The sequence below is a fragment of the Cyprinus carpio genome, chromosome B16 (genome assembly GCF_018340385.1).
Source record: "Cyprinus carpio isolate SPL01 chromosome B16, ASM1834038v1, whole genome shotgun sequence".
Taxonomy (NCBI): Eukaryota; Metazoa; Chordata; class Actinopteri; order Cypriniformes; family Cyprinidae; genus Cyprinus; species Cyprinus carpio.
Window position 1 is genome coordinate 28,797,967 of NC_056612.1, and position 19,682 is coordinate 28,817,648.

Here is a 19,682-nt window from a genome sequence, read left to right on the forward strand (position 1 = left end):
GCTAAAGCAGAGTGAGTCGATGATGTTCACCTGTGCCAGGTACACAAAACCCACTTTAGACACGGACAAAAGCGCAGCAGAAACTGGACACCTGCCCTCCTCTCATTACAGCCGGACCGGTGTTTAATGACTCCAGAGACTGTACCACGGTCACTAAACGCTGAGCATTATTTACTGTAAACGATTACCGCTGGAGGAGACCTGAGAGACTCTGGAGGAACAGAGCATTTACCCCTGCTGCTAAATCACACATCAAACCCACTGCCTGCATCTCATGACAACAATAAACACAAAACAACTCCAATAGAGAGGACTTAACGCTTCAGGCCACAGGCCTGTTTATTTTGTTTGCACGTATTCATGCAAGAACAACTTTCAGCAACAATTTCTGTGCATATTGTCTCGTATTGCTTTGGCATGCTAGGTCTCTTTGCTGACTGAATTATTGGGCAAATAAATTAAATTCAGACAGCATTTACCAAAAAAACAAAAAAAAAAAACAAAAAAACAAAAAAAAAAAAACACTCGGATCAGCATTTGTTCATCAGCATACGCTGAATTGAACTCTGAGTTTGAATTAAACTAATGGGTAATAAATTTTATATATATATATAGGCATACATTTAAAAAAAAATACTTTCAGCATTTGTTCATCAGCATACCCAAACTTTCAAATGAAAACAGAAAAAAAAAAACAAAATACAAAATAAATAAATAAATTCATATATATATATATACTATATATACACACATATATATACATACATACATACATACTATATTACATATACATGCATTATATATATATATATATATATATATATATTATAAGTGAGGGTAACGATTATCACATTACGGTAAAAGTATTATAATGAGATCCCTTGTACCACGTCATAGGGGATGTATATACAATAACATATATATACATTTAAGTCACTAGGGGATTATATATATGTTTGTATTTGGTTGAATAGGGTAGTATATATGTTTGTATTTGTTGGAATAAACATGTAAAATTTTCATATGAATTATTATATAATTATAAATATAAAAAATATAAATATAAAAATTAAAATATATAATTGTTAAAATATTTATAATTTATTATTTAAGTAATGTTTTGATGTATTTAAAGAATATATAATACATAATATATTTTTGTTTTTTTGTATTTAAAGAATATATAATACATAATATATTATACAAAATATTGCATTCAATTAGTGATGAATATATTTAAAATTAATTTGCATTCAATTAGTGATGAATATATTTAAAATTAATGTAATATATTTATTTTCCAGTAACTTTTTTTGGCTAACCTTTTTCAGCAAGCGTCTGATTTTTCTCCCCTAGTGACGTGGTAAAGGTATCTCATTATAATATTACCGGCCCTTAATCTGCAAGTTTCCACCCACAGCGCTGTCATTTTGATTTCGCAAGCGACAACGGTGTACAGCTCTGATGCCATGGTGAAAGTCTGAGCAAAATATGCTGACTGTTTTTGTAACGTAAACTTGTGTGTGAATGAGAACTTAGTTTAGTACTCACATGCTGTGTCAGCCGCCTTCTGTACATGTGCACTCAGAAAACCAAATTATGAATATCCCTTGAGTGAACGTCATGATTCAGTTCATTTGGAAGAGAAACACAAAATTTCGAAGGGCTGGATGGCAGACATAAAAAAATTAAAAAAAAAAACCTGTACAGTTAGGGACTATTCCAAAGAGCTATATTATCAGCACCACACAGACCTGTGTGTTTTGTATCACTAGTGCACTGTCAATGCAAACAGACGGAATCGAGACTGCCTTTATTAGAGCAAAGATGTTCAGCCCCTTCCGAAGCTTGATATAGTGTTGAGTACTACCGAAGCTTCGAAGCTCAAAAATTGATTCGAACGTCATGATTCAGCATGATAAACTGGATAGAGAATACAGAAAAATGACAGAAGATCTGAGCTGAATGACGCAGCTCTATTCTGGAATCCCGTACAGCAGCCCAGACTGCATTCAAAGAGACAGCGCATTTTGTCTATATCAAAAAGGCATTTTTAAAATGGCTCGTAAAAGATCTGTAAAGTATTTTGAGTTGTAAACTTTACAGTACACTGTCAATGCGTAGATTGCACATTGAAACAGGGAGATAATATGTGCCTTTAAATAAAATAAAATTATGTAATTCAACTGGAATATGTTTTGCCTTTCAAATACGAAGAATTAAAAACCTTGTGTGTTGCCTTTATTAGAGATAAGAATATGTTCAGCCCCTCCCTCCGAAGCTTCGAAAATTTGGTTAATTGATTCAAATTCACACTCACAAAATGGAAGTTTGAGAGTTTTTTCAGGCAACACAAAATCCCCGTGACTCCTGATGACACACTGAGGTCTTACGAAGTGAAACGATCGTTCGGTGCAAGAAACTGTACCTGTAATCCAGAGCCTAAGGTAAACGGTCCGGAGTGATGTCCAGTTCATGAATGAATCGTTCTTTTGAACCGGTTCTTTTCGGTGAACTAGATGAACCAAATCGGACTGAATCGTCTGAAACAGTTCACGGCTCGAGCAGCACAGATCTACTCAATCTAAACTCACTTTCAGACACCTGACAGTCCGACTCTGACTGAAAATGAGCCGAAATACCCCCGTATATCTGATCCTGTGATGAACGAACTGATTCAGCGCTCCAGTTCCTCCAGCACCCACTGAACTGAAGAAACAGTTCGACTCGAACCGAAGAGCCGCTGATCTACACATATCTGAACCCAACACTTGAATGAAGGGGCCAAATGAACATTTTTATGGTTTCTTATTGTTTCTGTGTAAAGGTGAGCTGATGAAGACTAGTTTATTCACTTTATACGCTTTAGACATTTAATATGGAAGGCATTTTCCAAAAATACAACACAGCTTATAAAAGTCCAGTCAGCAGGAGCGTTTAACTTTAAAAGTGCTGGAGGTCGCAGTAGTCCATCTTTATTTCTCATCTCCGTTTCATCGATCGGCTCTGGAATTTTGTGATGAATAAATAAATAAATAAATAATTTGTTATTTTAATTGTAACTATTACAATATAATTATTAATTATTTCTACTACTAAAAAATAAAAAAAAAATAAACATAACTACTATACGATTTCGCTGTACACTAGAAAAATGTATAATTTAGGCAAAATTATAATAATTCTTATTTTATGATTTATAAATCATCACTAGGTGTGCAACGATGCCATTCTTTCAAATCCAATCCAAAAAATTCTGAGTATCGGCTGATTCTGATTCGATCCGATCCCTGCGTAGTTTTCTTTTAAATCAATGTAGAACTTCTATACTTCTGTGTGTTGACCTGATCGTCACTCTTTTGTGTGTTAAACACAATTTAAAATGCATTTTAATGAGAAATAACAAATTAAAAAAATATGAAATCAAATCTATGACAAAAATACTACTGTATACTAAAAATACTACTAATAATAAACTAGATTAGTGGATAATTCAGCGCACAATTTATGATATTTATAAAATCGAAACATTCAGTGAAAGAACATTATGAATCCTGAATGAAGAATGACAGACAGCTAATATTCATCTGTACCTCACATTAAACTGTGGAACGTCTTCAAAACACTTGGACTGACTTTGTGGTGTGGTATTGTTATTGTGGTTTACAATAACACAATAGTATAAGCACAATATCAGATTTGGATCGGTTTCGTCTGACTGATACCCGATCCGCAGAAAATGCCGATGCATCCCCAATCATCACACTAATCCATATCACAATTTCGGTTTCATTTTGCTTAATCATGCAGCCAATAACAGCTGTATCAGTCAATAACTAGTTAACTATTCCTCGTATAAACCCATAACCATAAAAATGTCATAAAAGTAGTTCATATGACTTCAGAAGATTTGGAATGCATCACAGGAACTATTTTTATGACTATTTTTATGGTGCTTCTTAGAGCTTTACAGTAAAAATGCACTTTCGTCATAAAGTTTGGAAGCAACACAAGGGTTTATAACTACTACTCTTCCATCCCATTACATTTCTAAGACTGAACCCTCGTTCGTGTTCACTTGCAGCGTACCTGAAAATCAGATGTAATTGAAACAGTCACAGGTGGGAAGGACCGCCAAAATAAATCTACTGAAAGTCTGATAAATAATGCAGAGAAAGAGGAAATTTACTTCTGTTTTGTTCTTCTTTAGGCATGAATTAAGGAACTGGGAACTTTCAGAGGAGCAGAGGCGTTTACGCAAATTTTTAAAAGCTGAAGTGTATATTTTCTGCTCATCAACACATGCAACTGCCAAAAAAAATTACAGACTTTCTCCAAAACATTCTCTATATCTGTGATTGGTTAGTCAAACAGATAGTTCCGCCCCCAAACTCACCCCATTGGCTGAGTCAGACAACAATTTTCTATTGATGTTTTGTGTTTTTAAGGGTTTTTAGTTTTTGATTAAAGAATATGTGTCTTTGAGTTAAAGTTAAGATTTAGGGTTTTGGTTTTACTTTTAAAAATAAAAACAGACATGAGACATTTCAGCTCAAAGCTGGATTCTCATGCACAGTCAGTGAATACAATTTGAGGTTGATTCGTGATCTGAGACTGAAGCTGAATATCTCGGCAGCATCAGGTGTCTTGATTAAAGCTTTAATCGCACATCTTCTGTGAATGAGATCCATGTCTGTGGCAGCAGACGGTCTCTCACTCTGTGTGTGCCTTACTGACGTAACCGGGCTAAAATTAAATCGCTGAGACAATGACGAGCGCATAGGCAGCAGAACGCTGGCTAGACAAAGACAACAATACCACAGGGTTAGGCCTGCATTTTGCTGATCGTTTATGAGGAAGTGTAAAGAGAGCCGATCTGAGGACATGCTCAAAAACACAAACCAGGTGATGAGGATGCAAAGATACTGCTTTCTATCTTTGCAATTTATCTTAAATGACAAATAAATACATTTTAATAAAGTAAATAATTTACACATATATTTTACATTTAATATACAGAGGTGGCCAAATGATTAGAACACTAGTATCTTCAGCAGCTAAAGATGGTTTTAAGTCACTTATTTCTATCTCTTGCTGTAGTGTGTCAGTAGGAAATATTAGTTTACATTTCCTAACATTCATTTTGCCATTAATTGTAATAATCCAGAGAGATTTTAGCCTAACAGCAGCCAGTGCTCCACACAGATCTGATCTGATCTGATCATCATCAGTCTGAGATTACACGAAGAAACAGAACAAACCGAGACGGACTCAATCTAGAAGAACTGTGGCAATGTCTCCAAGACGCTTCAAGAAACCTACCTGCAAAGCTACGGTGCTGTTAAAAGTTTTAGGCACTTAAAAAATAAAATTGATTTTTATATGGCCCCAGTAAAGTGAATTGACAGCTGCTGATGAGAGTACGCATGTTACATTTTGACACAAAAAACATTAAAAAAAATAATAATAACAAAAGACAACTCATAGTGAGGAAAGTGTTTACTGCAAGGGATTAATCTGGATTGTGCTCTATAATCCCTCTGGAAACAGCCTCATGGAGCTCTTCTGCAACATTGTGTGATCGAATGGTTAATTCTGAGTTTAGAGACATTATACACTTTCATGTGCAGATAAAAATAAAACAACATGAGGTAAAGTGTGAATTCAGACACTGAAAGACGAGGATGCATCGACGGCACGTCTGAAGGTTAGTCCTGCTGACGGAGAGGGGATTTGAGCGAGGGTCCCGAGGAGACATTTATAATTTATAAAACTGTCAGCGCTGCCCAGCAGATGGACGGAGAAGAAAACGGTGTTTAGTATGAAAAAAGGTCAGCCCTGTCCTACTATAAATGATCGTAAGCATGCGACAATTTGACAAGGTGACACAACGTCAGCTCATAGGGTCAGATAAAGACAAGGAGGTGTTAGTTAGTCTGACACACACACACACACACACACACACACACACACAGAACAAAGATCTAGTGAACTTTTGAGTTGGTGAGATTTTTTTTTAAATGTTTTTGAAGTCTGCATTTATTTGATCAAAAACACTGTAAAAATTGTGAACTTTTATTGCAATTTAAAACAGCTGTTTTCTATGTTAATATCTGTTAAAGTGTAATTTATTTCTGTGATGTGCAGCTGTATTTTCAGCATCATTACTCCAGTCTTCAGTGTCACATGATCTTCAGAAATCATTCTAATATGATGATTTGCTGCTCAAGAAACATTTCTGATTATTATCAATGTTGAAAACAGTCGTGCTGCACAATATTTTTGTGGAAACTGCTACATTTTATTTTTCATGAATCTTTGATGAAAATAAATTTCAAAAGAACAGATTTTTTTTTTGCAATAGAAATGCTGCTTCTGATAATTTTTTGTGCTATACTGCCACTAACCTGGTAAGAATAAATACTAGGGCTATGCGATTAATCTTAATTGAATCGCAATTTCAGTCAATGCTATTTGCTAATCGCAAAGCCTGCGATGTGGACGTGATATTACTCTATTCCAGAGCTTATGCATGACTGCAGCCTTGTTTATAATGCATGTCCGCTACTCCCAATTCAGAAGACAATGGGAATTATATTGGTTTTGATGTAATCTTTAATGGTGGTATTTGATGGATTTTATTGGTGGGATGTAATCTGGCAGATGGGAAACAATAGAACAACAGTAATTCCTATTGGAATAATGCCCTAAACACACTACAAAAAGGAATTTTGTCATTTCTATGATGGTTTCTATTGTTTGTTTTTTCAGCAGGGTAACGATACCCATACTGTGCTGCACACTATTGAAAATATTAAGCTGAAGCTTGACCTTGCAAAATTTAAAATCGCAAATCAAAATCACAATATCAGTCCAAAAAAATAAAAAATGCAAATAAAAAATCAGCCCTAACAAATACATACTTTGTATTCTCTGAATATAGAAATGGAAACACTGAGGAGGAGATAATAACAGCTATTCAAATGACCTGATGGACAGCAGGTTAGTAATCCACAATTCCTGTTTATAGCTGTTTAAGACATCTGACCAGCAGCACATAAACCCATCAACTGCAGTTTTTTATCAGCGATGAACCTGATTTTTAAAAAACACTCGCACTTCATCTGAGTTTAAGGATCTTGTGAGTGCAAATGCAGATTCGATGGTGATTATTCAGCAATCAGGAGGCGCTCGAGTGCAGCAAACCTACCATAAAACCAAACCAGTGGGAAACAGCGAATCTACTGACAATGCCATCTAATGTGCCATATGCAGTCAGCAGGGGAGACGGCACTCTTACCTCCTCTAAGTGCTCAATTAACTAGACGACATGAGCCTGTCTGCACGCTGCACACCTGAAGACACGATTTGCATTCAGAACATTATGTTTCCTTCACTCATGCAGCCAAAACTCTTACTATCACCATCACTCTTACTTCACCTAAAAGGTACAAATGCAACCCATGGGGTGCAATTTGGCTAAAATCAATATAAAAGTAGAAAGCATGAATCAAAACCTCATCAAGAATTGCTCTCAAGAGAGACGATATGCATAATGCACAGAGCATGCAAATTTATTGCATGCACAGAATACGTGGACGACCTACTAAATTTGCTGAAATAAGTTAAACTGAATTTTTTTAACATCTCATTTGTTTTCAGAGCGTGCATAGTTAATTTTGCATATTACGGCACACAAAAAAAATACTACGAGCAATAATATCCTGCACTTCTGTATAGATCAAATGGTGCATGCAAACTGATTCCCACCATTGATTCCCAAAAAAATGCATGTAGTGATAAAATGCAAACTTTGAATGCAATGCAAGTCGCTCTGGATAAAAGCGTCTGCCTAATGCATAAGTGCAAAAGTAAATAATTTAAAGCTTGTATGTGTGTATAAGACATTGTAATGGAATACTGCTTGCAGAGATAATCACACGACTTAAAGAGCGTAATAGGATTACATTCCTGCCTTTATGATGCGGAGATGATCCAACCGCTCATGCATTCATGACTGACAGTCATGCTCAATAGCGTTCATCTAACCATATGACTATGAGGATTTCAACACTGTAAAGACCTGTGGAGGAACAAATCAAACAATCTTTAAAACAACAATAGACATTGTGCAGGAACACAATGTGGTGAGTTACAAAACGAGATATGGTCATATAAAAATGAATGTCACAGATCACGAGTAGCTCTTCCTGTAACAGAGAAGTCTATTTAAAGCTGCAAGTCTTTGCCAGCATTTTCATTTCTGAAAATCAACTTTTGCTATGCGGTTTAGTTCCCTATGAGTAGTGTGATTACAGGAATAGTTCACTAAAAATTTGTTTCTGCATCATACATGTCAACCGATAAAAACATCACAATAATCCACAGCACTCCAATCCATCAGTTAACGTCTCAAATCCATAATATAAATCCATAATCCATAATAACACTTCCTCCAGTGAAAAAGTGTTCTGGTGTGAATCAGGAGAGAAATCTGCACAGATCAAGCAGCGTTTAAACAGCTCTAAACTAATATGTGTCTGGATTCTGATGTGAGAGACAACAGGAGATGCACTTTTTCACTGGAGGAAGTGTTATTATGGATTATGGACTCTATGTATTTGAGTTAAAAACGTCTTAATGCTGGATTTGTTTCAGTTTTTGTCTTCTCCAGATGTTCACTGATGGACTGGAGTGCTGTGGATTACTTGTGGATTATTGTGATGTTTTTATCAGCTGTTTGGACTCTCATTCTGACGGCACCCATTCACTGCAGAGCATCCATTGATGAGACACTGATGCAATGCTACATTTCTCCAAATCTGAAGAAGAAAAATACTCATCTACATCTTGGACGATCTGAGAATAAGCACATTTACAGCAAATTTTCATTTTTGGGTGAACCATTCCTTTAAATTCATAAAAGGACTGAGTGGCATTTGCAAATACACACACCCACACACACCCACACACAGACCCACACACACACACACACAGACATTTAATGTGGTTTTCCAGGTATGGGAGTTGCAGCAGATCAGAGGAAGATGGGAATCTTTTCTTTGCCACACCTTAAAATCATAAGTATACAGTATACACAAAAAAACATCCTTGTTTTAGGAAATCTAATTCAGTTCAAATGCATGATTTGGATCTTTTAACTCACTATTACCACCTTTGCACCAACACTATGCCAGTGCTTAATCTGTAACCAATCCGCTGTAGAAAAGGTGAAACTAATTACAATCAACCAATCTCATGCACAGATACTCCAGCTACTTTATTTGCCCGTCTATAAAAAGAACCGTTATTGATTTTCACTGTTAATAAAAATGCTAGTGTCCAGAGGTCATGGAAACATAGCGAGGCTTCATATACCCATAGCAGAAAAACATGCAGCTACATTCCCATGACAGTCTCCTCTTGAGAATAAACAGATCCATACGGTCTGTTCTGCATCTGATTATGATGCGTCCTCTTCCTGTTTATGTCCAGAGGGAACCGGCTGTTCGTTTGTCCCTTCTGTCATATAAGTCTCTCAATATTAAACCATCCAAGGTGGTTCAACTCCACATTCAACTCCGATTTTCTGCAGGAACACTTAACATGTAATTTAATAAAGAAGATTTGAAAAATGACATGAGGGTGAATAAATAATGGCAGTTTTTATTTTTGGAAAAATCAATCCTTTAATCCTAGTCCAATCCAATCCAATCCAATATTTGCAAAATATATTTTTCTACTGCCTTTAATTTATTATTTAAAAAAAATAATAATAAAATGGATGCAACTAAAATCTGTTCTGTATCAATACTGAGAATAATAATAAAAAAAAAAATGCACTGTCAAAAGTAAAACAAATTTATTAAAAAGTCAAATTTAATTTACAGAGCAGTTTTCACAGCAGCTTTACAGAAAACCATAATGTTAATGTTTACAATATCTTAATATCTTCATGCCTTACAGTTGCATTATCAGATTACAGCTGGATGATAATATAGTCTAGTATATATCACTTTACATAAGTGTACTGGAAATAAATGTTGCAGAAGTATGCAAATAAAGAAGGGAAAAAACTTGATATAAAGAGCTGGGTAATAATATGGTTTACATTTTGCAATGAAAATTAAATCAGGTTGAGATTGGCTTTAGCATATACTGCATCTCTTTGCAAATAAATCTGGATAACAATATATATCTAACTTTGTATATAGACTAGAGCGGTGTTATAATATGGTGAGAAACTCATGAAAATAACCTTACAATGTAAATTAATGTTTATGGCAACTTTGGCTTTGAATGATTCTCTGTCTGTCTGATTTCAGCCGTCTGTTAGAGACGCAGTGTAAACAGTCTGACAGGATTGATGTCCATGTCAAATGCTCAGGACACAGCAGCACGGTGGGACATTGACTATTGATTCCTGGATCGGCCAGCGGTGTTTGTGCATGCATGTGGACTTCATAAACCATCTCATCCGTGTGAGATCTTCCCCACGACCCGGTCAAACCGAATTTACAGCGTGAGAAATGAACCATGACCTGCTGACTCAGAAAACATCACCAGCGGCTGAGAAGGACGGGTTAGGATAATGGTTTACAAAGTGTGACGGTAGAAATTAGTTTATAAACAGAGATTGTGCTACACTGCTTATACAGCATTATATATAGTTTGCACATTAGGCATTTTGCATATTCAGCATGCAGAAAAATAGGTTGAAAATCTATTTGCAGTGCTGCTTAACGTAAATGTTAAACGCTTAACGTAGGTGTTAAAAATCAATGTGTTAAAGTGACAGTGCAGCCAAAAAAAAGTCATAAACCCTTAGGGTAAGTTATTTATTTTTCATTGGCTCAAGTAAAAAAATATAGATGTGAATCATTACCCTAAATGTTTTTAATTGGATGAATGAAAAAAAAATTCAGTGTATAAACTTGCAATTCTGAGGGGGGAAAAAAGTCAAAATTGTGAGATATAAAGAAAAGTCAGAATTGTGAATATGAACTTGCAATATTTTCTTTGTTTTTTATTCTGTGGACGAAAACAAAAAGAATTGTGAGATATAAACTTGTAATTATGAGAAAAAGTCAGAATTCTGAGTTTATATCGTGCAATTCTATCATGGAATAGTAATATTGCTGTCAATTGCTTTAAGTTAGACCAAACTTTAATTTTGGCGGGTTGTTTTCTGTCAATTTCTTTAAGTTAGACCAAACTTTTATTTTTTAGGGTTGTAATGAATTTTATAAGAAAAAGATTGCAAAAAAAAAAAAGAAAAAAAAGAATTATGAATATCGTGCAATTCTGAGTTTTTTTCCTCATAATTGCTAGAAAAAAAGGAAAATATTGCAAAACAAAAAGTGATAGTATACCCAAAAATATAAATTCTATCACAATTATCTGTCATAAATAAACCCATACGACTTTCTTCATCTTCTACTTTCTTAATAAACACTTACAACTTACTTTATGTAATATTTTGAAAAATGTTGGGGTCCAAGCAACATTGGACCCCACTGACTTTTATGGAAGTATGCCTTTGGTACAGAATAAAAAAAAAGAAAAAAAAAAACCTTTAAATAACATCATTGCAAATTTTTTCTCTATTCTGAGAAAGAAGAATTGAGAGATAGACACTTGCAATTCTGAAAAAAAAAAAAAAAAAAAAAAAAAAGGCAGAAATGCAAAATGTTAACTCAATTGCAAGATACAGAGTTGCAATACCGAGAAGAAAAGTAATAATTATGAGATATGAACTCTATTACCTTTCTTATTTTTCATTGTGTGGCAGAAAAAGAAAAAAAAAAAAAACGGAAATGCGAGAGATCATGCAGAATTTTGAGTTAAAAGCCAGTTTTTATTCTTTGGTAGAAAAAGGATATTTTTCAAAATGGCATAAGGCTGAGTAAATCATGACAGAAATGTAAACTATCCCTTTAACCGTTGCAGAAGGCCTTAGGCATGGAGCGTGTGTGTGCATGTGAGAGATATCATGTGAGAGGTGCAGAGATGGCTGGAGATGGAAAGCTCTTGGAGCAGCGGGTGGAACGGAGCCAGTCTGAGAGTAATGCAGAGGAAAGGGAGGCGCTTGAGCCATTAAGAGCGGAGTCTGAACTGCTGCGGCAGCACACTGGGACAGAGCGGCCGGCCCGACTACTGACCCCTTCCCAAACCCAGCCCAAGTTCAAGCCGTTTCCCTGATGTCAGCCGATTCCCTCTGAGAGTATTTATTTTGCACTTTGCACTAGTTATCTGGTGTTATTCAATATATTAATCTCTGAAAAAGAGTTTTAAATCAGTCCGCTGGAACAGTCTGAAATGATTCACAGAAATGTTTTTTACTTCTGTTTTTAGTAATTCAATCCCTTAAAACTCATCTTTGATAAACTTTTTTTTTTTACATGAAAATATTTTTTCATGCCTCAAACTGTAACTCTCCACCCGTACCTCATTTCAACCTACGCTTTCGAAACTTTAATTGAAAAATAAATATGAAAATGCTTCGCGATGATGTTCACTAATGAATTTGGACATGGTTTGTCTTTAAGCATAATAAAAACACCAGATTACAACATTAAAATCTTGGTCTTTGCATTTTTCTAGTCTAATAACAAGATAAAAACAGTTTGCATGCACTGCCTCAGTGTCAAAAGTATGGTTATTTTTATCAGTCAGATAGCTATCAGACAATCACAGTACTAAAATACTCATTATCTACTCATGCAATAATAACAACATTAGCTTAGACAAAGCTGTGTTCAAACAGCATGTCATAAGCGAAAGCACTGGTGCATCTTGAAAGCATCTTCGATGATCTGAATTCGTATATAAAATCATCCAATGGAGATATCCACTCTTTCAATCTCCTCAGTCTCACACTGTCCAAATCAGATCTGGATGAGACCGCTGACACTGCACAGAGTCATTTACATTAAGTAAATATTGATCGACGATTAGTCAGCTAGTAAAATGAGTAGCCGTGGAAGCCCTAACACATCTCAGCTGCTGTAAATATGCCAACATGTGCTTCCACCCTCAAAAACACAACAGCGGCGATCATTCACCAGCTTGTGGGCGAAGCCGTTCCGGTAAAAGGAGCCGCACAAAGCCTGTTGAGTCAAAGTCAAGTCAGAGAAACGCAGAGAGCAAAGGACAGCCACAACAAACACTTCCTGGCTTCCATTTAGTGCTTTCATTCGCTGTGTGTTTAATGTACACACTGCTCCGCCAGGCTCTGTGTTTATGTGCATGTTTAACTAAGTGTGGACAGTATGAACATGGATCACATGTCCGGGGCGGCCCGAGCTCATGACTGGCAAAGGACGCGTTTCTGAAAGCACAGCGACGCCGAATCGAGCTGCTGGATCTGGTTTCATTGGTGGTTTGTGGTTAGGGAATGTTCTAGGTTTCTGTCAACAGCTTTGTAGAACATGAAGACATCATTAAGACAACATGAAGCCAAAACTAACCTTATTTAATAGTCTTAATAAAAGTTTCTGCACTTATTGTGCTTAATTCATCCTTGCATGATTGACTTGAAAGTGTTTGGTGCAATGCATTTTATTAGTCTGGGAATGTTTAAAAACATGAGAGGGAGAAAGAGAGATTATTAATTTGTTATATTATATATATTTAATTTAATTAAAGTGTGTGTATAGACACAGTTACAAAATATGTAGTTTATAAATTTATTTTATATACTCATTTTATATTGTTGTAAAGTCACAGTAATTAAAAGTCTGCGGAGCATTTCCACAGCCATTCAGTCAATACTTGTGTTTATACCAGCCGCGCTGTGTCCAAGAACTCATGCTTATCACATCGGTCACATCACATTTGCTAAGTCAGTACAGTCAGTAACGTAGCAGATTGAAAAGCTAGTATCTTTCTGCAGTCTAATAGATGGCAGTGGCTTGAGTCTGTTGAATGGTGATTTAACGCTACGTCGTCACCTAGTTGGAGAGACTCAATGATATAAAGTAAATAAATAATGTCCCCATCTTTTACTCTCATTGTAGGGCACTATGATGATTTGCGAGATGCAGAAAAAGCAGACGGAAGCAAGGAATCCAGTCATAAAAATAATGTTTAAGTATAATGGTATAATGTGGAATTTCACAGAATCTGTCAAATTTCTGATGAATAAATAAAAAACAGGTCAGTACACTTAAATCAAATAAAGGCTAAAGTCTGTGAATATTAAACTGCAAACATAATATTTGAATATGAATACTCATGTTCTGTGTGTTCATTTGATTACCAGAAAATACACAACACAGAATTTGTGAAAAAAAAAAATATTATATATGTGTTAACTGATGGACTGGAGTGCTGTGGATTACTTGTGGATTATTGTGATGTTTTTATCAGCTGTTTGGACTCTCAATCTGACGGCACCCATTGTAGTGATGACTGCTTTAGCAAACACTACTGATAAATGCATATTATGACCATGCTAAATTTTGCATGATTTTGCCTCCAGGTCTGATGCAAACTGGAAAGACAGAGAGAGTCTGTTAAAGGGAGGATTCCCCTGTGCGTTTCGATGATTGAAAGTGAACTAAAGTCTCATTTCCCTTTAAAAACTCCCTTCTTGATCTCGTCCACAGTTGGTTAAAAGTCATACTTAGCCATTTCAACAATGTTTAAAGATTAACTTCAATCACCAGCGAGAGCCTGTTACAGAATTTAAGTTCAATCCAGGCCACAACGGCTGGGGAAATTCCATCTCAGAAACGCACGGCCTCACCTGCCTTTCCACTGGATTTAAATATTGTTTGTAAGAAACAATGAACAGCCAAAATGACACTAAACATCAGCAGTTATCACGTTAAAACATGTAGAACAATGTTAAAACATTAATTTTTTATTATTATTTTCTTGTCTTTTATGTAAAGCACTTTGAATTACCATTGTGTATGAAATGTGCTATATAAATAAACTTGCCTTGCAGCCATATTTCACAATATCAAGAGAAAAGATCAAATTAAAGCCCATTTTACAACCATTATTTACTTGCAATAAAGCCCTCCTGTAGCTCAAACAGTAGAATATGTAACACAAAGGTCATGGGTTTGATTCACAGGGAATGCATGAACTGAAAATTGTATGCATGCATGAATTGTAGGAATACATAAATGCAACACATGTAATGCATAAATGGAAAGCATTTGCCAACTGAATAAATAAAAATGTAATGAAACTGGTACCTGGGTAATGCCATGATTAAGAATGGTTATTTTCTACACTGTAAAATATACATTTTTAAGAGATATAAAAATGAAATATTATAAGAGATTTCACTAATACAATGTTTTAAATAAATTTGCAATTATTTAAAGGAACAGTTTACCCATAAATGAAAGTTTGCAAAAAACATTTTTTGTTTCTTCATGATTTGGAGAAATGTTTCATTCCATCACTTGCTCAGCAATGGATGCTCTGCAGTGAATGGGTGCCGTCAGAATGAGAGTCCTAACAGCTGATAAAAACATCACAATAATCCACAAGTAATCCACAGCACTCCAGTCCATCAGTTAACATCTGGAGAAGACAAAAGATGAAACAAATCCAGCATTAAGATGTTTTTAAACCAAATCTAAGTATTTAATCCATAATAACACTTCCTCCACTGAAAAAGTGCATCTGCTGTTGTCTCTCACATCAAAATCCAGCCACATATTTGTTTAGAGCTGTTTAAACAACTGCTTGATCTGTGCAGATTTCTCTCCTGATTCACACCAGAACACTTTTTCACTTTTTCAAAAACGTCTTAATGCTGGATTTGTTTCATCTTTTGTCTTCTCCAGATGTTAACTGATGGACTGGAGTGCTGTGGATTACTTGTCGATTATTGTGATGTTTTTATCAGCTGTTTGGACTCTCATTCTGACGGCACCCATTCACTGCAGAGCATCCATCGCTGAGACACTGATGCAATGCTACATTTCTACAAACCTGATGAAGAAACAAACTCATCTACACCTTGGATGACTTGAACACATTATCAGCCATATTTCATTTCTGTGCTAACTATTTCCTTAAAGCAGTACAACAAATAATTTCCAACTTAAATAGCTTCAACAAATGTGCACAATGCAAAAGAAAATGTAATGGTCCTAAATTTCTTATTTTCTGATTTTGAGGTGAAATGTGACCAGAACCTGTTATTGACAGATTTCCTAAGATTCAGCCAGTTAAACCACATAACACCAGTGTTTATGAAACATCAGATTACTGAGCAAGTTCTCAGAAAAACAACAACAAAAGACCCGCATGACGACTGAACTGCTCGGAAATAATCATCTCTCACTTGCATCTCTACACCTGATCAGAGAACTCCCTAACCGCAACCCGTTGGCTCCTCTGAACACATCTCAGTCTCTCAACACAGATGCACCAGCATGCATCTGTAAAATAACGGCCTGCAATGCTGCACAAAACTGCACCAGTTTAGAAAAGATCATCCAGAATAAAAAAAAAAAAATGTTAATCACATCCTTCCACAAAGAGATCACTTCAACCCATAATAAACCAAAACACATTCTTTCTCCACTGCAGGAAACAAACCTCTGGTTTGGTTGGATTAACCTAGTAAACGGTGGTTTAACCTACTAGTTAAAGATCTGTGATCAGTTGCATAAACACAGCCACTGTGCTTTATGCACTTTGTAATCAGTTTTACTTTTCAGATTCAAATAAGGCCAATCTACCTGTTAATGTAACTTGACGATGTTATGACCAGCTAAAAAAAAACCCACATCTAACTTGTAAGACTATTTATCATGCAACTGAACACTGGGCTGGTAACTAAAAGGTTCAAGGTCACCAGATCGCGTCAACAGCAATAAACCAAAACATCTTTCTCCATTGGATGATAAAAATAAACCACTAGTTCAGCTGATTACACCGTAACAGGTGGTGGTGTGATCTAGTAGTGGTTGAAGATCTGGGCTGGTAACTAAAAAGTTGAAGGTTCAAACTCCACAAAGGTTGATTCATTAACTATCACCAGTATGACGCAAGCTGGGTAGTTTGACGCTTAACCTCTCAAACTTATACACACATTCACTTGTGCATTTGACTTGATATTAATATAAAATATTGGTATGAAACTTCATGGCCGTTATGTGTGTCAGCTACCCATACAGATGTACAAGAGTTAAAACAGGTTAAATATAATCATATCAACAACCAATAACAATCAGTACACTGTTTATGAATCAGTTTATCATAACAGGTGGGTATAGATCTGGTTTAACCAGAAATAGGTTGTTGTTTGCCTGACAACGTTCTTTGACCTAAACGTTGCTATTTTTAACTTTCTTGAATATAGGGAGAATAACAGTGTGCAGATCTTTTTTCTATTATATAGATCTGGTTTAACCAGAAATTGGTTGTTGCAATGCTCAGGTGGACTAACTAGAACCGTTAACTAAATATAAATATAAATATAAATATATAACTCAAGTTTTCCACTAAACTAGAAGGTAGAAAAGTTAAAACTCTTATAGAATAAGTAGTTCACAAATAAAAACTTGAGCTTGGCACTTAACCTTTTTAACCTGTTAAACTTATACATACACGTTTGCGTGGATATTAACATAAAAACATTGATGTGAAACTTCAAGGACACAATATGACTGACTTTCTTGTATATTTATTAAGGGTAGTTGGCAAATATTAACTACCAACAACAGTCAGTACACTGCCTACGGGTCAGTTACTCATAACAGGTGGGTATAGATCTGGTTTAACCAGCTGGTTAAAGACACTGAAATTGGTTACTAAAATAACCTCTCAAACTTGCATATACACGTTTACATAAACATTTGCATTGATATTAACATAAAAATGTGAACTTTAAAAGACTTTTTGTATATTTATATAGATAGTTGACGCATATCAACTACTAATGACAGACTGCACTGTTTTCAGTGTTTGGGTCAGTTACTCATAACAGGTGGGTATAGATCTGGTTTAACCAGCTGGTTAAAGACGCTATAACTAGTTGTTGCTAGAACCTGTAACTAGGAAACTGTTTAGGTTGAAGGTTCAAAAACCTTAGTAACCTCTGACATAGATATTAACATAAAAATGTGAACTTTAAAATAATTTTTGTATATTTTTATGGGTAGTTGACGCATATCAACTACTAAGGACAGACTGCACTGTTCTCTGTGTATGTGTCAGTTACTCATAACACTATCTAGTTTAACACAAAGTGGTTGTTGCTAGGTAGACTTGCGAAAATTAACCATGGTTTTACTACAAATATGAATAGTTAAAACAAGGTAACCACAAATTAGCCACGGTTTTGCTACGCTAGACAAACTCTTAACTTACCTCCGAAGAGATGAGGCGACAGGTGAGCAGGTAAAGATCCGATCAAGAGTCTCGGGGCGCCGGTTGACCGCTCTCTCTCCCCGCCGTTCTCCTCCGGTGTGCTGTTACCGGAGTCCTGAGAACTGTAGGCTCCCAAGGTCGGTATATTAATGCTCGACTGGGGTCTGGCGCCCGGTCCACCGGTGCCTCCCCCGACGGAGCGCGCCCTGGAGCCGGTATAGTGCGAGGCCACCGCCGCTGACGACGACGATGAAGATGTAGCACCTGAGGCGCCGTGAGCGGGAAACCTCATCGCCACAGCCGCCGTTCTGCCGCCGCCGCCGTTACTCGACGGGAGATCCGAGCCGGAGTACGCCCGTGTGCGGCCGTTTTCAGCGGGACTGCTCTGTTTGGCCCCCATCCCGTACGGTTTTAGTGATTAAGAAAAACAAACAAATAAACAAACACGCACACCGACGGTTATAGCTGACGTGTGACGTCACCGGCGCGTCAGCGAAACTTTTAGCGAAGGGCTTTAAATCGCCGTCAGCGTGAAGTTGCGGTTGTCCGCGCTTGTTTTTCCCTCATTCGCTGTTGTTCTCTAACTGACGTCGAATGGGCCATGTCCTCTCGCGTGGCGCGCGTGGAAACGTGACGCTCCGACGCGACGGTTTCCTTCTAAACCGCGCGCTGACGGCTGTTGCTCGCGCGACGGGCGGTTACTACACGAACTGATTTTAACTGCGGAGTGCGAAAGCGAGTCTGGGGCGGGCCTTTCGGTGACGTCATAACCGCGGGAAATAAACGCTAGTTGGCGCTCCTTCAATATGCTGCTGCTTGCTGTCCTCTCACGCTCGTCTGCTGATGGTGTTGTTGTGGTTTATGACACATTTGTGACCCTGGACCAGTCATAAGGGTCCATGTTTTGACCTCAAAGCTGAATGTGAATACATAATCTTTCCATTGGTGTATGGTTTGTTATGAAAGTTCAATATTTGTCTGAGATACAACTATTTGAAAATCTGGAATCTGAGGGTGCAAAAAAATCTAAATATTGAGAAAATCGCATTTTAAAGTTGTTCAGATGAAGTTTCTTAGCAAATGCCCATATTACTAATCAAAAATTAAGTTTTGATATATTTACGGTAGGAAATGTACTAAATATCTTCATGGAACATGATCTTTACTTAATATTCTAATGATTTTTGGCATAAAAGAGAAATGGATAATTTTGATCCATACAATGTATTGTTGTCTATTGCTACGAATATACCCCACCGACTTAAGACTGCTTTTGTGCTGCAGGGACACATTTAAACTTAAATTTGAGTATACTGGGGAGACAGTTGAATTTGTTT

The 19,682-nt window shown here is 36.4% G+C and overlaps 1 protein-coding gene across 1 annotated transcript in view; it reads right to left on the bottom strand.

Annotated features, from left to right (window-relative positions):
- znrf2b (zinc and ring finger 2b) overlaps nt 1-19,085 on the bottom strand; it is a 41,166-nt gene extending 22,081 nt beyond the window's left edge. Inside the window, exon 1 of the mRNA XM_042741806.1 lies at nt 18,346-19,085. Coding sequence (XP_042597740.1) covers nt 18,346-18,745 — 400 coding nt within the window. The 5' untranslated portion in view covers nt 18,746-19,085. The remainder of the gene's footprint in view (nt 1-18,345) is intronic.
- Nucleotides 19,086-19,682: the final 597 nt, after the last annotated feature.